Source organism: Nilaparvata lugens, chromosome 2 (assembly GCF_014356525.2).
Source record: "Nilaparvata lugens isolate BPH chromosome 2, ASM1435652v1, whole genome shotgun sequence".
In the NCBI taxonomy this organism is placed as follows: Eukaryota; Metazoa; Arthropoda; class Insecta; order Hemiptera; family Delphacidae; genus Nilaparvata; species Nilaparvata lugens.
In genome coordinates, this window is record NC_052505.1 from 21,055,189 (window position 1) to 21,075,856 (window position 20,668).

At 32.0% G+C, this 20,668-nt stretch overlaps 1 protein-coding gene across 1 annotated transcript in view; it reads right to left on the reverse strand.

The window, feature by feature from the left end:
• The window catches only part of LOC111052550 (4-coumarate--CoA ligase 1), a 38,327-nt gene extending 19,099 nt beyond the window's left edge, over positions 1-19,228 (reverse strand). The window contains exons 1-4 of the mRNA XM_039420763.1: positions 18,664-19,228; positions 16,139-16,346; positions 13,987-14,323; positions 5,061-5,232 (exon numbers count right to left, since the gene is read on the reverse strand). Coding sequence (XP_039276697.1) covers positions 5,061-5,232; positions 13,987-14,323; positions 16,139-16,346; positions 18,664-18,789 — 843 coding nt within the window. The 5' untranslated portion in view covers positions 18,790-19,228. The remainder of the gene's footprint in view (positions 1-5,060; positions 5,233-13,986; positions 14,324-16,138; positions 16,347-18,663) is intronic.
• Between the last annotated feature and the right edge of the window lie 1,440 nt (positions 19,229-20,668).

Genomic DNA, 20,668 nt, shown 5'->3' on the forward strand with positions numbered 1-20,668 from the left:
TCAACAGTTGCCAACAGTTTGCAATTGAATAATCTTATTTTCTCGAATTGCGAGCTTATTTTCAATTTTAGGTGAAAATGTTACTGAACATTAATTGTACAGATTTTTATGCTCAATCTTTTCCACTCGAAATTTTTTGTTTAAATTGAATCTGAAGCCTGATAATTGGGAATCTAAGATCAAACTTTGCATAGATGGTGCGGTGCACCAGAAATTCTTACAGATATGGGCTTTGTGGCAGTTGATAGAGCTTATCAATGACTTTTTTAGGTATGAATTTGATCAAAATCGTTGGAGACGTTTTCGAGAAAATCGCGAAAAACCCTGTTTTAGACAACATTTTCGCCATTTTATCTGCCATCTTGAATTGCATTTGATCGAAATTGTTCGTGTCGAATCCTTATAGTGTAAGGACCTTAAGTTCCAAATTTCAAGTCATTCCGTTAATTGGGAGATGAGATATCGTGTACACAGACGCACATACACACACACACACACACACACACACACACACACACACACACACACACACACACACACACACACACCACACACACCACACACACACACACACACCACACCACACACACACACACACACAACACACACACACACACACACACACACAACACACACACACACACACCACACACACACACACACACACACACACACACACCACACACACACACACACACACCACACACACACACACACAGTAGACCTCACGCAGTATTCTCATCCACAAGCACCTGATTGAAACTATAGACCTTATGGAAATACAGCAATAGACTGGCTTCTCCACACATCTGTGTAATCACTTGTCAGCTGATTTATGATGAATAATATTCTATAGTCTGATTTTTACTCTAATATTGGCGTATGAAGGAGGCTCCTTTTTCCTTTTATATTATCCTTGAAATGCAAAATTTCCAAAAACCTTGTATATACGTCGACGCGAAATTAAAAAAGGAACATTCCTGTCAAATTTCATGAAAATCTATTACCGCGTTTCGCCGTAAATGCGCAACATTTAAACATTAAGAGAAATGCCAAATCGTCGACTTGAATCTTAGACCTCACTTCGTTCGGTCAATTATGTGGAACTGACAACATCGTTTTCATTTCACCTTAAGAAGTAACAATTACTTTTTCGGCCCTAGGTGCGAAATATACTATGATTGTACCAGAAACTGTTTTTTATGTCTAGTTATAAAGCTTACGCTACTTCAACTTTTTTTTTTATGTGTAATTTTGTTATCTGGATTTTTTTGGATGGGTATTGTAATTTGTGTTTGTTTTAATGTTGGTCGATGAAATTATTTGTTTTGATTTGATTTGCTAATAAAGTCTGTACCTTATACTTCTCTATGGCAGAATATACTCATATTACCGATATTTATGGTACGGTATTAATAACGATAATAATATTAAATAATCACAAATACATTTCATTCCTTAATCAAAAGTGTACCTTATACTTCTCTATGGCTGAATATTACTCTTATTACCGATATTTATGGTATTAATAACGATAATAATATTAAATGATCACAAATACATTTCATTCCTTAATCAAAAGTGTACCTTATACTTCTCTATGGCTGAATATACTCTTATTACCGATATTTATGGTATTAATAACGATAATAATATTAAATGATCACAAATACATTTCATTCGTTAATCAAAAGTGTACCTTATACTTCTCTATGGCTGAATATTACTCTTATTACCGATATTTATGGTATTAATAACGATAATAATATTAAATGATCACAAATACATTTCATTCGTTAATCAAAAGTGTACCTTATACTTCTCTATGGCTGAATATTACTCTTATTACCGATATTTATGGTATTAATAACGATAATATATTAAATGATCACAATACATTTCATTCGTTAATCAAAAGTGTACCTTATACTTCTCTATGGCTGAATATTACTCTTATTACCGATATTATGGTATTAATAACGATAATAATATTAAATAATCACAAATATATTCATTTGTTAATCAAAAGTGTACCTTATACTTCTCTATGGCTGAATATTACTCTTATTACCGATATTTATGGTATTAATAACGATAATAATATTAAATAATCACAAATACATTTCATTCGTTAATCAAAACTGTACCTTTTACTTCTCTATGGCTGAATTTACTCTTATTACAGTACCGATATTATTTATGGTACCTATTAATAACGATAATAATATTAAATAATCACAAATATATTTCATTTGTTAATCAAAACTGTACCTTATACTTCTCTATGGCTGAATATACTCTTATTACCGATGTATATGGTATTAATAACGATAATAATATTAAATGATCACAAATACATTTCATTCGTTAATCAAAACTGTACCTTATACTTCTCTATGGCTGAATATTACTCTTATTACCGATATTTATGGTATTAATAATGATAATAATATTAAATAATCACAAATATATTTCATTTGTTAATCAAAACTGTACCTTATACTTCTCTATGGCTGAATATACTCTTATTACCGATATTTATGGTATTAATAACGATAATAATATTAAATGATCACAAATACATTTCATTCGATAATCAAAACTGTACCTTATACTTCTCTATGGCTGAATATACTCTTATTACAGATATTTATGGTATTAATAACGATAATAATATTAAATGATCACAAATACATTTCATTCGTTAATCAAAACTGTTCCTTATACTTCTCTATGGCTGAATATACTCTTATTACCGATATTTATGGTATTAATAACGATAATAATATTAAATGATCACAAATACATTTCATTCGATAATCAAAACTGTACCTTATACTTCTCTATGGCTGAATATACTCTTATTATAGATATTTATGGTATTAATAGCGATAATAATATTAAATGATCACATATTAAATGATCACAAATACATTTCATTTGTTAATCAAAACTGTACCTTATACTTCTCTATGGCTGAATATACTCTTATTACCGATATATATGGTATTAATAACGATAATAATATTAAATGATCACAAATACATTTCATTCCTTAATCAAAACTGTACCTTATACTTCTCTATGGCTGAATATTACTCTTATTACCGATATTTATGGTATTAATAACGATAATAATATTAAATAATCACTAATATATTTCATTTGTTAATCAAAACTGTACCTTATACTTCTCTATGGCTGAATATACTCTTATTACCGATATTTATGGTATTAATAACGATAATAATATTAAATGATCACAAATACATTTCATTCGTTAATCAAAACTGTACCTTATACTTCTCTATGGCTGAATATACTCTTATTACGGTACCAATATTTATGGTATTAATATCGATGGGATCTGTGCTGGGACCCCTTCGGTTTCTGATTATGATCAATGATGTTGCCCTTTCAGATCATAGGATGGTTGTATGCTACGCCGATGACACCTCTATCATGGATGTCGGCAGGAATATGCATGAGGTCCAGGACTTGATGTATGCATCCAGAGGGGCGGCTGCCGACTGGTTTGCTGCTAACCGGTTTGCCTTAAACAGTGAAAAGACACAAACCATTGTCTTCAGCCTTAGGAATGGGATGCAGTATGAGTTCCCTCCTGTAAAGCTCTTGGGCTTCCATCTTGTTAGGAAACTTTCTTGGAGGGAGCATATACAGAGTGTCTGCTGCAGGTTGAACAGAGTCCTGTTTCTGCTGAGGAGCCTGAAGAGCTGTGTTCCCGAGGCATATCTCCGTATGAGCTACCATGCGTTCTCCCACAGTGTGATGTCATATGGCATCACACTCTGGGGTGGAGCTGCTGAGGTGGGGGCTGTCTTGCTGCTACAAAAAAAGGCTGTGAGAATTCTGTGTGGTGCTGGATACCTAGCCCCTTGTAGGCCACGCTTTGTTAAGCAGCGTATTTTGACTGTGGTTGGCCTCTTCATTTTCAGGTCTGTGATTGGGGCAGTTGGGGAGGTGGGTGTCCTGCCTACAAGGGGTGATGTCTATGGGCATAATACCCGTAATAGGAATAGGCTCGACCTCCCGTATTGCAGGCTTGGAAGAACTCAGGTTAGTTCGGCTTACATGGTGGGAAAGATCATCAACAAGCTACCCATTACAGCGGGGACTCTGCCACTGGCAAGCCTGAGGAGAAAGTTGAGGCTGTTCCTTGAGGATCACCCGTTTTATGCGCAGAATGAGTTTTTCAGTTGTGAAAGTGCTGCTTTGGAGCGGTATTTTACTTGATGCCTGCTCTTGCCTTGAGTGCATGCTTATTCTTTCATTTTTAATGACTTGTCTATCTGTGCCCATCCAATGTGGTTCACATTATGGACAGAAACAAACATAATAATAATAATAATAATAACGATAATGATATTAAATGATCACAAATACATTTCATTCGATAATCAAAACTGTACCTTATACTTCTCTATGGCTGAATATACTCTTATTACCGATATTTATGGTATTAATAACGATAATAATATTAAATGTTCACAAATACATTTCATTCGATAATCAAAACTGTACCTTATACTTCTCTATGGCTGAATATACTCTTATTAAGGTTACGGTAATGATATTTATGGTATTAATTACGATAATAATATTAAATGATCACAAATACATTTCATTCGTAAATCAAAACTGCCGTACCTTATACTTTTCTATGGTTGAAAGGAAAAGATTTTCTTCGAATTTTGGTAGAATTACACACGTTGGTCCCAACAGGATACAATTAGGAATCATTCCTGTATCCAAACTGTAGTTAACTGTATCAAAATTTAGTTATCAAAACTGTACCTTATACTTCTCTATGGCTGAATATACTCTTATTACGGTACCGATATTATTTATGGTACCTACCTATTAATAACGATAATGATATTAAATGATCACAAATACATTTCATTCGTTAATCAAAACTGTACCTACCTTATACTTCTCTATGGCTGAATATTACTCTTATTACCGATATTTATGGTATTAATAACGATAATAATATTAAATAATCACAAATATATTTCATTCGTTAATAAAGTGTGTACCTTATACTTCTCTATGGTTGAAAGGAAAAGATTTTCTTCGAATTTTGGTAGAATTACACATGTTGGTCCCAACAGGATACAATTAAGAATCATTCCGTATCCATAGCCGTGGAAAAAGGGCAACAATCCCAGGATTCTATCATCGGATGTGAGGCTTAGTTGCCGCGGATTCCTATGAAAAACAAATAGATTAGAAATAATTGTAGTAAAAAATAGTAATATTGGCTGTAGTGAGGTCCACGTTATAATGGTATTGTTTGATTAGCAATGGTATTGCTATCCTTGTCTATCATTCAACAAACTATAGACCTTAAGGAAATACAGCAATAGACTGGCTTCTCCACACATCTGTGTAATCACTTGTCAGCTGATTTATGATGAATAATTCTATTGTCTGATTTTTACTCTAATATTGGCTTATGAAGGAGGCTACTTTTTCATTTTATATTATCCTTGAAATGCAGAATTTCCAAAAAACCTTGTATATACGTCGACGCACAATTAGAAAAGGAACATACCTGTAAAATTTCATGAAAATCTATTACCGCATTTCGCCGTAAATGCGCAACATATAAACATTAAAAAATTTAAACTTTTAAACATTCAAACATTTAAACATTTAAACATTTAAACATTTAAACATTTAAACATTTAAACATTTAAACATTTAAACATTTAAACATTTAAACATTTAAACATTTAAACATTTAAACATTTAAACATTTAAACATTTAAACATTTAAACATTTAAACATTTAACATTTAAACATTTAAAACATTTAAACATTTAAACATTTAAACATTTAAACATTTAAACATTTAAACATTTAAACATTTAAACATTTAAACATTTAAACATTTAAACATTTAAACATTTAAACTTTTAAACATTTAAACATTTAAACATTTAAACATTTAAACAATTAAACATTTAAACATTTAAACATTTAAACATTTAAACATTTAAACATTTAAACATTTAAACATTTAAACATTTAAACATTTAAACATTTAAACATTTAACATTTAAACATTAAACATTTAAACATTTAAACATTTAAACATTTAACATTTAAACATTTAAACATTCAAACATTCAAACATTTAAACATTTAAAAGTTTAAACATTTAAACATTCAAACAGTTGAACATTCAAATATTTAAACATTTAAACATTTGAACATTTAAACATTTCAACATTTAAACATTAAGAGAAATGCCAAACCGTCGACTTGAATCTTAGACCTCACTTCGCTCGGTCAATTAACCGTTCATCCTTGTTTGTAGTAATCAATTAAATTCCATTTGTCAAGAAAATATATTTTTCAATGATTAAACAATAACTCACATTTTTAATAATTAAGATAGGTAATTATTATTAAACGAAAATCGAAATTAAATGCTGTAAATCACCCCGAAAACTTCTGCTACTGCAAATATTGAGAACAGGGTACAGTAAACAGCTCGATGCAATATCTCAGTAATTTCCAACTGTAATTAATATAAAATATTTCGTTGATTGATAATTATATATCTACATTGTTAAAAACTATGTGCTAACGTTGCGGAGCTAGAAAAGGATAGTGCTATCTGTTGTTTGACAATGAAATAGACTAAAAATAATATGTGTGATTGGCAAGGCACTGGTGACTGAGCTGCGCGCCAAAACTACTCTGTACTGTACTCTGTCTCTGTGAAGTGTGTGTAACATGCCTTAAGTAAAACGTTTGAGTTCAATGTATTGGTTTGACTTTAAAGTAAAAATAAAATCAGTAATAATGTTCAAATAATCAAATAATCGTAATACTTTATTTCTTCACCGATATAACCTTCAACAGGTTATGGGCCCAGGCTGAATCTTTCGTGTGCAAGTAAAAAAACTTTTTTAACCTAAATACTCTCGTGCAAGACAATGGAAGTTCGGAGATTCAACTCTAAAATAGTAATACCGGTGAAGTGATTGAACTCTAGTAAAAACATTAAAAGTAAAAGTAAAATACCCAAAAGTAAAATCAGGTAAGGCAATCGAGTTCAAAGTAAAAATGGCTGGTTCCAGTGATTCGGACTTGGGTATGGTTGGAAAGCTATCCAACGATGAAGACTTTCAAATGTGGAAATTTAAAATTAAAATTTTGTTCGACTCTCAAGAACTTAGTGATATTGTTAATGGAAAAGAATTAAAACCAAACGACCCTAGTAGAGAAAAAGAACTTTCTATTTTCAATTTGAAGGACGCTAAAGCCAAGAAAATAATAATAACTACAATTGACTCAAAACCTTTGAATCACATTTTGAACTGTGAAACTTCATGTGAAATGTTTAAAAAACTGTGTCAAATCTACGAACGTGATGAAAAACAACAGAAATTTTCTCTAATGCAGGACTTTTTCAATTTTACACTAGAGGCTAATGAAGACATTGCTAGTTTCATCAGCCGTCTGGAAAATTTGACCCATAAATTGAAATCTGTTAGACACGAAATCGATGACGAGATGGTTATTGGCAAAATATTCAGCTCCCTGCCCAGGAAATACACCCACTTTCAAACTTCGTGGGAAGCAACCGCAATTTGTGACAGAAATCTCACAAACCTAACCTCCCGGTTGGTGAATGAAGAACGCAGACTATCTACTGATAAAGGTGATTCTGTGCAACCAGTGGTATTCAAAACATCGGAAATCCAGTGCTACAGATGCAAAAATTATGGACATATTTCCCGTGAATGCAGAAATAAAATGAAACAGAAAAGTGGTCTATTCTGTAGTATTTGCAAGAAGAATAATCATGAAGACAAAGACTGTTACTTTTGTAAAAAACAGAATGATAAGAAGAAGAACCAAGTATCCTTTTTAACTACTAATTCTAATGTAAAATACTATGACACTTTCGTAATTGACTCAGGGTCTACTTCACATATGGTAAAATCTAAATCACTATTTGATAGTTCCATTCCAATTAGTTGTAAAGTAGGAGTAGCCAAGGAAAATGAATCAATGTTTGCTCTTGAGGTAGGAAACATCAAATCAGACAAATGCAACTTAAATAATGTTTTATATGTTCCAGAACTTTCTAAAAATTTGTTATCTGTAAGTGCTATCACTGAGAACGATGGTAAGGTCTTATTTAGTGGAAATAGGGTTGAGGTGTTGAAAGACAATGAAGTCATTATGGAAGGCATAAAAAATTCGAATGGTTTGTTTGAAGTTGACTTGAAAATGCATAATTCAAATTCAGTCCATCATGTAATGACTAGCACTATTTCACCCAAGTCTAATGAGTCTAATGAAGTAGAATTATGGCATAGGAAGCTAGGCCACCTTGGTGTAGATAACATGAAAAAGCTCATAAATCTTAGTGAGGGAATGAATATTAAAACTAAAATTGATGACTTTTCCAAAAACCCATGTGAAATATGCTTGTCTGCTCGCCAAACAAGGCAACCTTTTAAAACAGTCAGGGAAAGGGCAACAAGACCCCTTGAAATAGTACATACTGATGTTTGTGGGCCTATTACCCCGGTAAGTTGGGACAATAAAAGATACATGGTTACTTTTCTAGATGATTTCACACATTTTGTCATGGTATTTCTTATTCAAAATAAAAGTGAGGTATTTGATATAATGAAACAATTTGTAGCTGAAGTAGAGGCAAAATGGCATTCTAAAATTTCAAAATTTCGGTGTGATAATGGTGGGGAATATTCTAGTAATAAAATCAAGGATTGGTGTCAAAATAGAGGGATTTTCATGGATTTCACCATTCCATACACTCCAGAATTAAATGGAAAGGCAGAAAGAATCAATAGGACATTGCTAGAAAAGGTTAGGGCACTTTTGTTTGATTCAGGATTGAAAAAGGAAATGTGGGGTGAGGCTGTAAGGACAGCAGCTTATATTGTTAATAGAAGCCCAACATGTACTCTTGATTGTACTCCAGCTGAAAAGTGGTACGGTAAAAAACCAGATCTATCAAGACTACAGATTTTTGGAAGTATAGCATACAGTCATGTTGCAGGTAATCTTAAGAAACTTGACAGTAGAACCAAGAAGCTAACGTTTGTAGGATATTTGCAAAATGGTTATCGGTTGTGGGATGCTGATAAGAGGAAAATAATTGTTTCTAGGGATGTAATTTTTTCAAATGTTGAGCAATCTAACCAAGGTGAAAAGTATTCTGACCCCAAAGTATTCAAGATAAATCAAGGCTTTGACATTGAGGGAATTGCAAAAAGTAATGATCCAAACAATGTATTTGAAGAAATTGAAAATGATGGAGTACAAGAAACTGAAATAAATGAAGTTGAAGAAATTGAAAATAATGAAGTAGAAGAAACTGATACAAGTGAAGCTGAGGGTATTGAGATTGAAACAAATGATATTGAAGATGAAATCAATGAAGTAGAAGTAAATGAAGAAAGTGGAGAAGAAATGATGGATGAAAATAATGAAATAAGAGGGAGAGAGAAAAGAGTGATTAAAAAACCAGTGTGGTTGAAAGACTATGAAACCAGTTATCTTAGTCTACAATTAGATGAGCCTCTTACATTTTCTGAAGCTATGAAATCAAACAATTCTGTAAAGTGGTTGGAGGCAGTAAAAACTGAACTAAATGCTTTGAAAGAGAATAATACTTGGACAGAGGTAGATACTGTACCAGAAAACAAAGAAATTATTGATAGCAAATGGGTATTTAAAATTAAAAATGATGAGAAGGGTAACATTCAGTACAAGGCTAGATTAGTTGCTAGGGGGTTTCAACAAAAGGATAGCATAGATTTAAATGACATTTATGCCCCTGTGGCCAAATTGCCAACTTTTCGGATTTTCATGAGTGTTGCAAATAAATTAGGGTTTCCTGTATATCAGATGGATGTGAAAAATGCTTTCCTTAATGGTGATATCAAAGAAGACGTTTATATGTCATTACCAGAGGGAGTAGAAGGATTTAGGAATAAGGTTTGTAAACTTAAGAAGTCAATTTATGGTCTGAAGAAATCTCCAAAAGATTGGAATTCTAAATTTGATTCTGTAATGAAAATGAACAATTTTACTAGGTCTAAAAATGATTATTGCTTGTATTCTAAAATTGTGGAGGGTAAAAAGGTATTTCTATTATTGTATGTAGATGACTTACTTATTTTTGGTTCAGATGAGAATGATGTTTCAAAATTGAAATCAGTCTTACAAGAAAATTTCAAGATGAAAGACTTGGGCTTAGTTTCTAATTTCTTGGGAATTAATGTCAAACAAGATATTGAGAAGGGGGTAACTGTTATTAGTCAGAAGGAGTATCTCAAACATGTATTGGAAAAGTTCAACATGCAGGATTGTAAGCCAATGGACACTCCCATGGATAAAAATTTCAACTTTGAATTATTGACTAGAGATAAGTCAGAGTCTGTGGAAATAGAAAAGAAATGTCGTAGACTGATTGGTTGTCTTATGTATGCTGTTGTAGGATCTAGACCTGATTTGTGTTGTACTGTATCTTTCTTGAGTCGATTCCAAAGTTGTGCCAGTGAAATGTTGTATAAAAATTTAAAACGTGTATTGAGATATGTAAAATGTACTTTAGATTTAGAGCTAGTATATAAGAGAGAATTGAATGATGATATGATTGTAGGCTATGTAGATGCAAACTGGGGTGGTGATTTAGAGAGAAGATCAACCTCAGGTTATTGCTTCAAGGTTTTTGGTAATACTATTTCTTGGTGTACCAAGAAGCAACAGAGTGTTTCATTATCTAGCACAGAAGCTGAGTATGTTGCTTTGAGCCAAGCTGCAAGCGAGGCTTGTTGGATAAAAGGAATTTTAATTGATTTTTGTGTTGTTGAAAATAAGAAAACTTGTATTTTGTTGTTTGAAGACAATCAGTCTGCTATCAAACTAGCTCATAATCCTGAGCATCATAAAAAAATGAAACATGTAGATATAAGGTATCATTTTGTAAGAGAGAAAATTTCTGAAGGTGTTATTCAAGTTGAGTATTTAAAATCCTCAGATCAGATTGCTGACATTTTCACAAAACCCTTGGGAAAGGAACTTTTTGTCAAGTTTAGAAATAATATTTTTTAATAATTAAGATGTTTTGAACTATGTTAATTTTCCTATAACTTACTTTGTTTTTTGATTGATAAATTTTTTTTGGGTTATTTCATTGAGGGGGCGTGTTGTTTGACAATGAAATAGACTAAAAATAATATGTGTGATTGGCAAGGCACTGGTGACTGAGCTGCGCGCCAAAACTACTCTGTACTGTACTCTGTCTCTGTGAAGTGTGTGTAACATGCCTTAAGTAAAACGTTTGAGTTCAATGTATTGGTTTCACTTTAAAGTAAAAATAAAATCAGTAATAATGTTCAAATAATCGTAATACTTTATTTCTTCACCAATATAACCTTCAACACTATCTGCTTTGTCGAATGATAGACAAGGATAGCAACACCAATGTTAATCAAATAGTCATTATAACGTGGACCTCACTTTAAAAGGAAGTGGTTGGCTCTAAGGTCGCGGTGATAAGATTTATAGCTTAGATAAGTTAGATTAGCTTACATTCCTTCTACTCCCGTTTTAAGGTGACCACTGCCAACTTCGAAATATTATTAAATTTATTAGTTTGATATTATAGCTTCCCGGCAGTTCGAAACCCACTTAATACTGTAGGTCCTCTCAACTCTCATCATTCGTCTAATTATGAGGCATGTTGGAACAAACAAATTTATAATCTCAGTCATTTTTATCTTGAGGAAATTAAAAAATTGAATGAAAAAGACTAAGAAGTTGTCAAAAAACCACTGATTTATTGATGATTAGAAAGACCGGTTTCGGTTATTACACCATTGTCAATCTCTGATAAACAATGGTGTAATAACCGAAACCGGTCTTTCTAATTATCAATAAATCAGTGTTTTTTTTTATAGCTTCTTGGTCTTTTTCATTCAATATGAATAATTACCACAATATCAACTTCTCAACTACACAAAAAGAGAAATTAAAAAACTATGTGAATAATGAGGTATTAGTCACTACCGTACATATTTTGGCCTTTTCCATGTTCATTTATGTGATGGTGCACGTCTGTGAGGAAATTCCAGTGCTACAAAAAAGCTTTCATTTGGCAAAAACGAGCTATCACAACAATTTGTAATGTAAAAAACTATGTATCCTGTAGAACTTATTTTACAAATCTAAAAATAATGACTTTGATATGTATATTAATTTTTCGAAACTTGATTTATGTGAAGGAAAATTTAAATTAGTTCACTTCCAATGATCCTGTTCATACATTTCATACAGACATAGATGACTTGGTAACACCGAGTGTTAGACTAAGTGAAACCATAGAGAAACAATAGCGTAAGTAGATATCCCATGGTATAGGGTGTTCATGTCGCAGATTTTACTGTTATCTCAAGCCGCTAGCTCATGTAATTCTTCTCCTCGAAGCTGTGTGACATTGGTAGTCTCATATTGTGCCGTTCATACACTCTCACCCCAACAAAACAGTAAAATTCGACAACAATAAACAGTAATCAGCTTGAGATAACAGTAAAAATTGCGACAAAAACGCCCTACACCATGGGATATCTACTTACGCTATTGTTTCTCTTTGGTAAAACATTGAAAAGCCACAATTATCTACAATGTAAACTGTATAGCAAGCTGCCTTTTATTAGATTGTTGCCGCTGAAAATTTTTCAAAGAGCTATTGATGGATGGCTCAAGGTTAGAGGATTTTACCATAGCCATAGAGGTGGCTATGATTTTATGCAAAGATGAGTACCTATCTAAATTGTAATGAGTTTATAAATCTAACACAAATTGACTCAATTATTTTAAAAACGAAAATATTGTTAAACTGACGATGCCTATATTGTAAACTTGTTTTATTTTCATTGGAGTATATTATATTTATAATTTATATTTAAATTTATAATTATATTTCTATATTGTTAATAATGATCTGGAAACATTATTACGGAGCCAGAGAACGATAGCACCTAAATTTTATTTATTTATTTACCTATTTATTGTTAAAAATGAACTTGAAACATTGTGGAGATAGAAAAGGATAGCGCCACCCGCTTTGTTGAATGACAGACAAGGATAGCAACACCAATGTTCATGAAATCTGCCATTAAACCGTGGACCTCATTATATTAGTCCACGCCGACAAGGACAAGAGTTTGAGAACTTGCTGTACATTTGAGAACAGCATAATTGACAACTTTTTTTTGTAAAAAGCTATTTGTTGATAGAGACCTAACACTGACCAAAACATTTGAAACATACCGTATAGTTAAGGTGACCAGGCGACCCGTTTTAAACGGGAGGAGACTTCCTCCGTTTCTTGGAGACTTGTCCCGTTGACGCTTATCAGTCCCGTTTTAGCATTTTAGAGTTATTTTTGACCTTACAAGTTTTACATTTTGAATACTATATATTCTAATTTCTGATTATATTCTAATTTCTCATTATATTCTAATTAAAGACCTGACATTTTAAAGAAGATTCATTCATCATAAAAGTATTGATACATAAGTACACATTAATTAAATTTCAAGTAAATGACTTTATGTGGCTTTTCATTTTGTTTTTTACACTGTTTGGTAAAAAAAAAACTATGCATAGTATTTCTGAAACAAACCGACAAACTTGGTGATGAGGTGTTTCCCTGCATCAAAATAAAGGAAAATGTTTTAGTAAATATGGGTCCTGAAATGCTTTATTACTGAGATAATAATGAAGGAAGATTTCAAATTTCTATCATTATAATTTTGTGGCTACCTCATCGAAGTATTCTGTATAAATGAGCAAAACAAACAAAACCACCACCCCCTGCCCGTCCCGTTATCAGTACCTCAAAATCTGGTTACCTTACGTATAGTGATGACAGTGATAAAAGTTGTGATAAAATTTCTCACCCGCCAGCCACAACAAAAGCTTCCAAATTAGCATGAGATAGCATTACACCCTTGGGCAGACCGGTAGTTCCACTGGAGCACAATACAACAGCTGTCTGCTTTCTGTAATCGAACTGCATGGCCTCAAAAACAGCTGAATCAGCTGCTTGCGGCGCTGACTCCAACAGCTTAGAGTAGAAGGTAACTTTGCAGGGAAGCGACTCTTCATTCTGATCGAATAGTATGATCTCCGATACAAATGTGCATTTCCTGACGGCTTCGCAGATTGAACTCAGAACTCTGGCTGAGCAGAAAATTATTTTTGGTTTCGATATTGTTAGCGCATGTATTATCTCATCTGGAAAAGAAGAGGCATGATGAAAGTAACTGTGAAATACAACATCAAAATGTAAAAATGCAATATATAATACAAGACAATTGTATGCTTAAAAGAAGCTGAGTGACTGTGGAATATGCCTACAAGAGAAAAAATGTAAAAATACAATATATAAGACAATTATTATTGTTTGTTTTTACAGTTGTGTTGTGAGTGATGTTGTGGCACTTTTCCATGATGAAAACACAAATTGAAATTGTCAACCACTTTCCATTATTATAAAATATTATGATATACATTGGTTTTTACCAGCCAAATCTTCAGCTTCATCTTCAGCTAAGCCACGAGACCAGGTTATGTGTATATTTTATTATTTTATAATGATAAAAAGTGGTTAACAATTTCAATATGTGTTTTCATTATTATTGTTTGCTTAGAAGTTTTAATGTAGGGTATCCTCCAGAAACCAAAGGTTTTCTAGATGAAGAGGTTTTCAACACGTCATGATTACTATAGTGGCGTCCACGTTATAATGGTATTATTTCATTAACATTTGTGTTGCTATCCTTGTCTATTATTCGACAAAGCAGATAGTGCTATTCTTCTCTCTAGCTCCACAACGTTGCCAAATCGTTTTCAACAATAGAGATATCATATATGAATTAACAAAATATTTATTTATTTGTTCAACAAAGACTAAAACACATATTAAAATGATTGGAAATTGAAAAACAGGCTTTCAGCCCTTACTATCAATATCCCATCTATGAAATCATCAATCATTTCATCATTAAAAAATATATTTTTTGACGAATAAAATATAATTGATTATTTTTAACAAGAATGAACAGTTAATATTCCATCAGAAATACTGAACATTCAAAATTCCATCATAAAAACTGTACAGTGTACAGGAATCAGCTATCTTCTATAGAAGGCAGTGGAAAGGCAGAGAATCGGTAACGCTATGTTCTCCTATATTTCTCCATTGTTATTATAAGGTGCACCTCACTATACAATCAAGTCGTCGGTCCCATCTGCCTAATAAAAGTCATTATGTAATGTCAGAGGCCCTGAAATTTATCAGTTGCAACCTGAAAACTCTGACACCAGACCTGAGCCAGCCAGGTCACTCAATATTATTATTATTATTATTATTATTATTATTATTATTCTGCTGGTACCGGTATGCTTCTTCACAACCAGATGGTTGGTCTTTAGAGTGCTTAGCTTACGGACCCAAGTCAAGTAAGCGCACTTTACTATTGAGTTTGTTGACTGATAAATATAGAACAACAGTCATTACTGAAATAGGAAAAGCTGTACCAGAATATTTTGTACCGTGCATTCTCAATAGTCTACCGAATCATCTACAACATCTAGACACTTACAGACAAGTAAAAATAGAAATAAAAAAATTACTAATCAACAATTCAATAGATGAAAATATCATTCTTAGATTATTACCACGAAATAAACGCATCTACAAATTTGTATTTCCTAAAACATTTCCATCTATAAATTCAAATCTTGCAAAAATATCTCTGAGTATGTACAATGCCCCAATATAAGCTAAAATTAGCTTCATGGTGTAGCCACAAAATTATAATAGGAAATTTTAATAGATTCTCACTTCATATATGATAGATATAAGATCATATATTATGTATAATGATTAATTCAATTTGTAAAACCTATTATTCATGTAATGTGAAAGAAATTTGAATAAAAAAATACTATTATTATTATTATTATTATTATATTATTATTATTATTTACTATATTTGATCTATGTTTAGCAACAACATCAATAAGTTGAGTAATAGAAGGTAATACCTGTAGTATAGGCAGGATTGAGAGGTGCAAATACAACCCCAATATACAGAGCAGCCACTAACGGGATTGTGAATTCCAACCTATTTTCACTGCAAATACTCAAAACATCTCCAGCAATCAATCCTCTGCTCTTCAAACTGGATGCTAGAATACACGATGAATTCAAAATATCCTCAAACGTTTGATTTCGTCCAGTAACAGCATCGATCTGAATCAAAAAGTTTTTAATTATTTCAAGGCATCTACTTCAGATACCAAAGATAACAATTCCTCACAATTACTCCAACAGCTGTAGGTATGCTAGAAATACCGTAATGGTTGGTTATTATTGTTTCCAAATCATAATATCTGGACTATCGGATAATGGATCATTATTGTTATGGGCACGCCTTATCTACATTCCAATACCCTATCTATGCATAACTTACTTATCAAAATACAAACTCAATGAAGAAATTTGGAAGATCTAAATAAACAAAAGTGAAAAGGCACTGACTCAATCACTCTCTCACTCATTGGTGAATAAACTTTCACTTCAATGTGTAAACTTCGGTTAAGAACATTTATTTGATATACAAATTTAACTTAAATTATTCTAAACAGACCTAGATTGTACCCTACCGAGATGGTTTTTAGTGGCTTTGAGGTAATGACAATACGACAATTATATATTAAAACCGTAATTGAATACTTAATAAAATATTAATCCCTCTTTCCTCGCACTTCAAATTCAATTGTAAATAATTACCATTTAAGGCCTACTGCAAATAGATATGTCACATATCACACCAATATTGAATGTTTAAGGAAACAGTTGATCTATATAGGCACTAAAATAATAAACCTTATTCCGTACCACTTCCTCATAGACTCTAAGATTAGTAGAAAAATTAAGCTAGAAATAAAAACCTGGATATACAGTAACTTTTCTTCCATATCGACGTATGAATCTCGATATTTCTGCTCAAACTACTGTTTGCAAGGCCAATTCTTTTAGATAAATTTGCTAAAAGTGGACTCGCTTACAATTTTTTCACATTTTTTTCTCCTTTTTCCTAACTTTCTTCTCCAATACTTCCCTTTTTCTTCTCCTCTTCACCCTTCTTTCCTTACTTTTATACCGTCTACCTACTTATTACATGGGAAACCATAGTTGGCTAGATATTTTTCCTCCTTTCTTTCTTTTCAGCACACACCGCCATGAAGCCTGTTTTTCATTTCATTGGAAATTTATTTTTGGTTGTGATTTTTTTGTGTTTTGATTTCTTTTTTGTATATTGTATTGTGTTGATTGGAATAAAACTTGATTGAATGATTAAAATAATATATAGATACTATAAATTAATGTACGGTAAGTGATGAGATTGATGATAAAATGATTGAATATGGATTAAATAGAAAACAAAAATCCTGTCCAAGTTTGAAAGAATGTTTAGAATACTTTAGAGTTTAACAAAAGCATTACCTTAAAATAAAAGCAAGCATTGTTTATTTTTCAAATAATAATTATGAAATAATACAAAATATAATGAATATACCATACAAATGAGTAATCACTAAGATAAAAATATGGGCCTATTTGAAAAGGAATAATCACAATCATCAATTTTGAAAATAATTCGTACCGTATTAATTTTTTCCTTACATACTCAATTAAAAAAAAATGCATTATTGTAATACTAAACACCCAGATTTATAGACAAACATTTTAAACAATTCTTAAAAACGTTTACATAATAATTGTATTTATTTGAATAAATATTTTTCTGTCTGTCAAAAAAAAAAAACGATGGCCAAATTTTGAGAAAGTTTTAAGCTCGATAATTCTCCAATAATGAATATACGTCAATGTCTTAGCCAGAACTTTAAACGCTTGAAAAAAACGAAATTTTGTTTTTGATACTGTGAAATAGAAAATTAATAAATAACAATTAGTTGCTGGCAGGAGGAGCACTTTTTGATTTCATGATTAATGGGGGGTCCATGTGACAAAATAGACCATGCTTGACGAGGGAGACCTAAAGAAAATTTAATTAGGAAAAGACTATCTATTTAATAAATAATATAAAACGATCCTTATAGACTGTCTGCGCGTTCACTAAATATTTGAAACGATTATTATACATATCTTCTGATATAGCCCACCTACTTAAAATTATACCAAAATATTAGAAGTTATTCAATTTTAATATGCTTATCAATTTCTGTTTCAAACAGATTTTTTTCTGTTAAAACAGTGTTTTTAATTACTCCATTTTTTCAAATTAATTTTGTCTTTGATCATTTCAAACCTGTATTCTCACACAAAAAAATAATTAAAATTTATCTTTTAAAATTTGAAGAGTCTCGTTTTTGGCAGCCGGGAGGACGACTCAACGTGTCCACCCAAAACACAGGAGCAGTCCGAGAGAAATCTTCAGGACCGGGTGATATTTCTACTCCATTTTTTTCAAATTGTTGATGAATGTTCTCCATGTATTTAAAGTTGATAATTATTATATAAATAAAGCAATTAGGCTACTAACCTGAGATACTTTAGTCCCATGTTCTCGAAGTCTATTGTACATCAACGTGGACAACGATTCATTAGCTTTTCGATTCGGGAATATCGTTTGTAGCGGTGGTCCATATAAAACATTTGGTTCTTTCATTTCTAAACGGATGGAGTCAGCAACTTGGCTAATGTATTATTATTTATCCTCCTTATGAAAATTGCAGCAAAAGTTTATGTATTATTTATATAAAATAATTAATAGAAAAATTGAACTACCGGTTGTTGCTACTGTATCGAACTACGGTACAATCCGTGTACGGTATTTATTATGAAAACATTAACTTCTCAAATAATTATAAATAGTAAGTTTCCTATAATTTGAAAAGAAACAAGGCGACTAGGTTAAATATAGAAAATATATTTCATGTGCACAACAAGACTACGATAAGTGATTTATGATCGTTTTGATAACCATTTTCAGTAGAGCACTATGCAAACTTATCTGACATAACTGATAACACATTCACATTGTGCAATCGCGAAACTACCAGTAACTGAATATTTAAATACAGAGTGATTATGCATCAATGACTTATAAACTGTGTAGCTATAGTCACGGCAAAAGGAGCATATCTATCTGGGATGACGTCACTAGTTTCAAAACTGTTTAAACATATTCTGACGTCAAAGTATAGTGAGATCCTTGTAAAAATGCCAGTGGAGAAAGATAGGAAAGCAGCGATGCCGATTCTATACCTTGTCACTATAATATACCTTCACCACAGCCTGTCACTATAAGTCTTGACTCCTATAGAGGGATAGCTAATGCCAGTAGCATATTATCTGATGTAATATTAAATGTTCATCTCTGCTTAAAATAATCTATGAAATAATAAAGGAGAGAATAACTTCAATTATATATTGTAAAACAATATAAAGCTTGTAGTACCCTTTTATTAAAAAAATTTTATATTGGCTTTAATCAAGGAAAGAATTTTTGGCTTATACATGTAGGCTACAAAATAGGAAATTCACGAATGACGAATCATCACGTCTGAACTACTCAACTGACTAACTTAAAATTTTGCATGTTTTGGTTTTTAGATGGTAATAATATTGATATTATAAAAATTTGAAATGTTTAATCAGTGCACAGTAATCGTCATCACAAAGAACGCTACAATCAAAGAGCGGATGAAATGAAAACGTAGTCTGCGCATGCGCAGTAAGGTGCTATGTAAGGTCAAGATAGAATTTTTTATTTGTCGATTGTCGTTGACTCAGGCTCAGGATAGATAGCAGGTTCTCTTTGTCCCAGATACAGAGTAACGGCCAGCAACAGTCACAGCTATCACATAGTTATTCAAAAGTATTCTTTGAGTATCTATAGTGAGGTACACGTTATAATGGTAGAATGTGATTTGCAATAAGATGACGAATAAATCTAAAGTATTAAATGTGAAAGGGTTAGGGGTTAGGTTTTACTTAGGTTATATTTATTATGTTTCATTAGGATGGGTTAGGTTTTTGCTTTGAAATTGCAATATGCTTGAAGGGGCTAGGGTCCAGGTGGAGTTATGTTTTTTGATGTTTCAAAGGTGAAAGGGTATGTTAGAGGGTTAGGATTTTTCTTTGAACCACATGTTTGTAAACATGTTCATGAAATGAACCACTGTTTATGTTTTGCTCTAAAGATGACGAATAAATCCAAAGTATTAAATGTGGAAGGGTTAGCGGTTAGGTTTTATTTAGGTTATATTTAATGATGTTTTATTAGGATAGGTTAGGTATTTGCTTTAAAATTGAAATATGCTAGTAGGGGCTAGAGTCCAGGTAGAGTTATGTTTTTTGATGTTTCAAAGGTGGAAGGATAGGTTAGGGGATTAGGATTTTGCTTTGAAATCTAGATTATTAAATGTAGAAGGGTTAGGGGTTTGTGGTTAGGTTTTTTAGGTTATATTTAATAATGTTCCATAGGGTTAGGTTAGGTTTTTGCTTTGAAATTTAAATATGCAAGGAAGGGCTGGGGTCCAGGT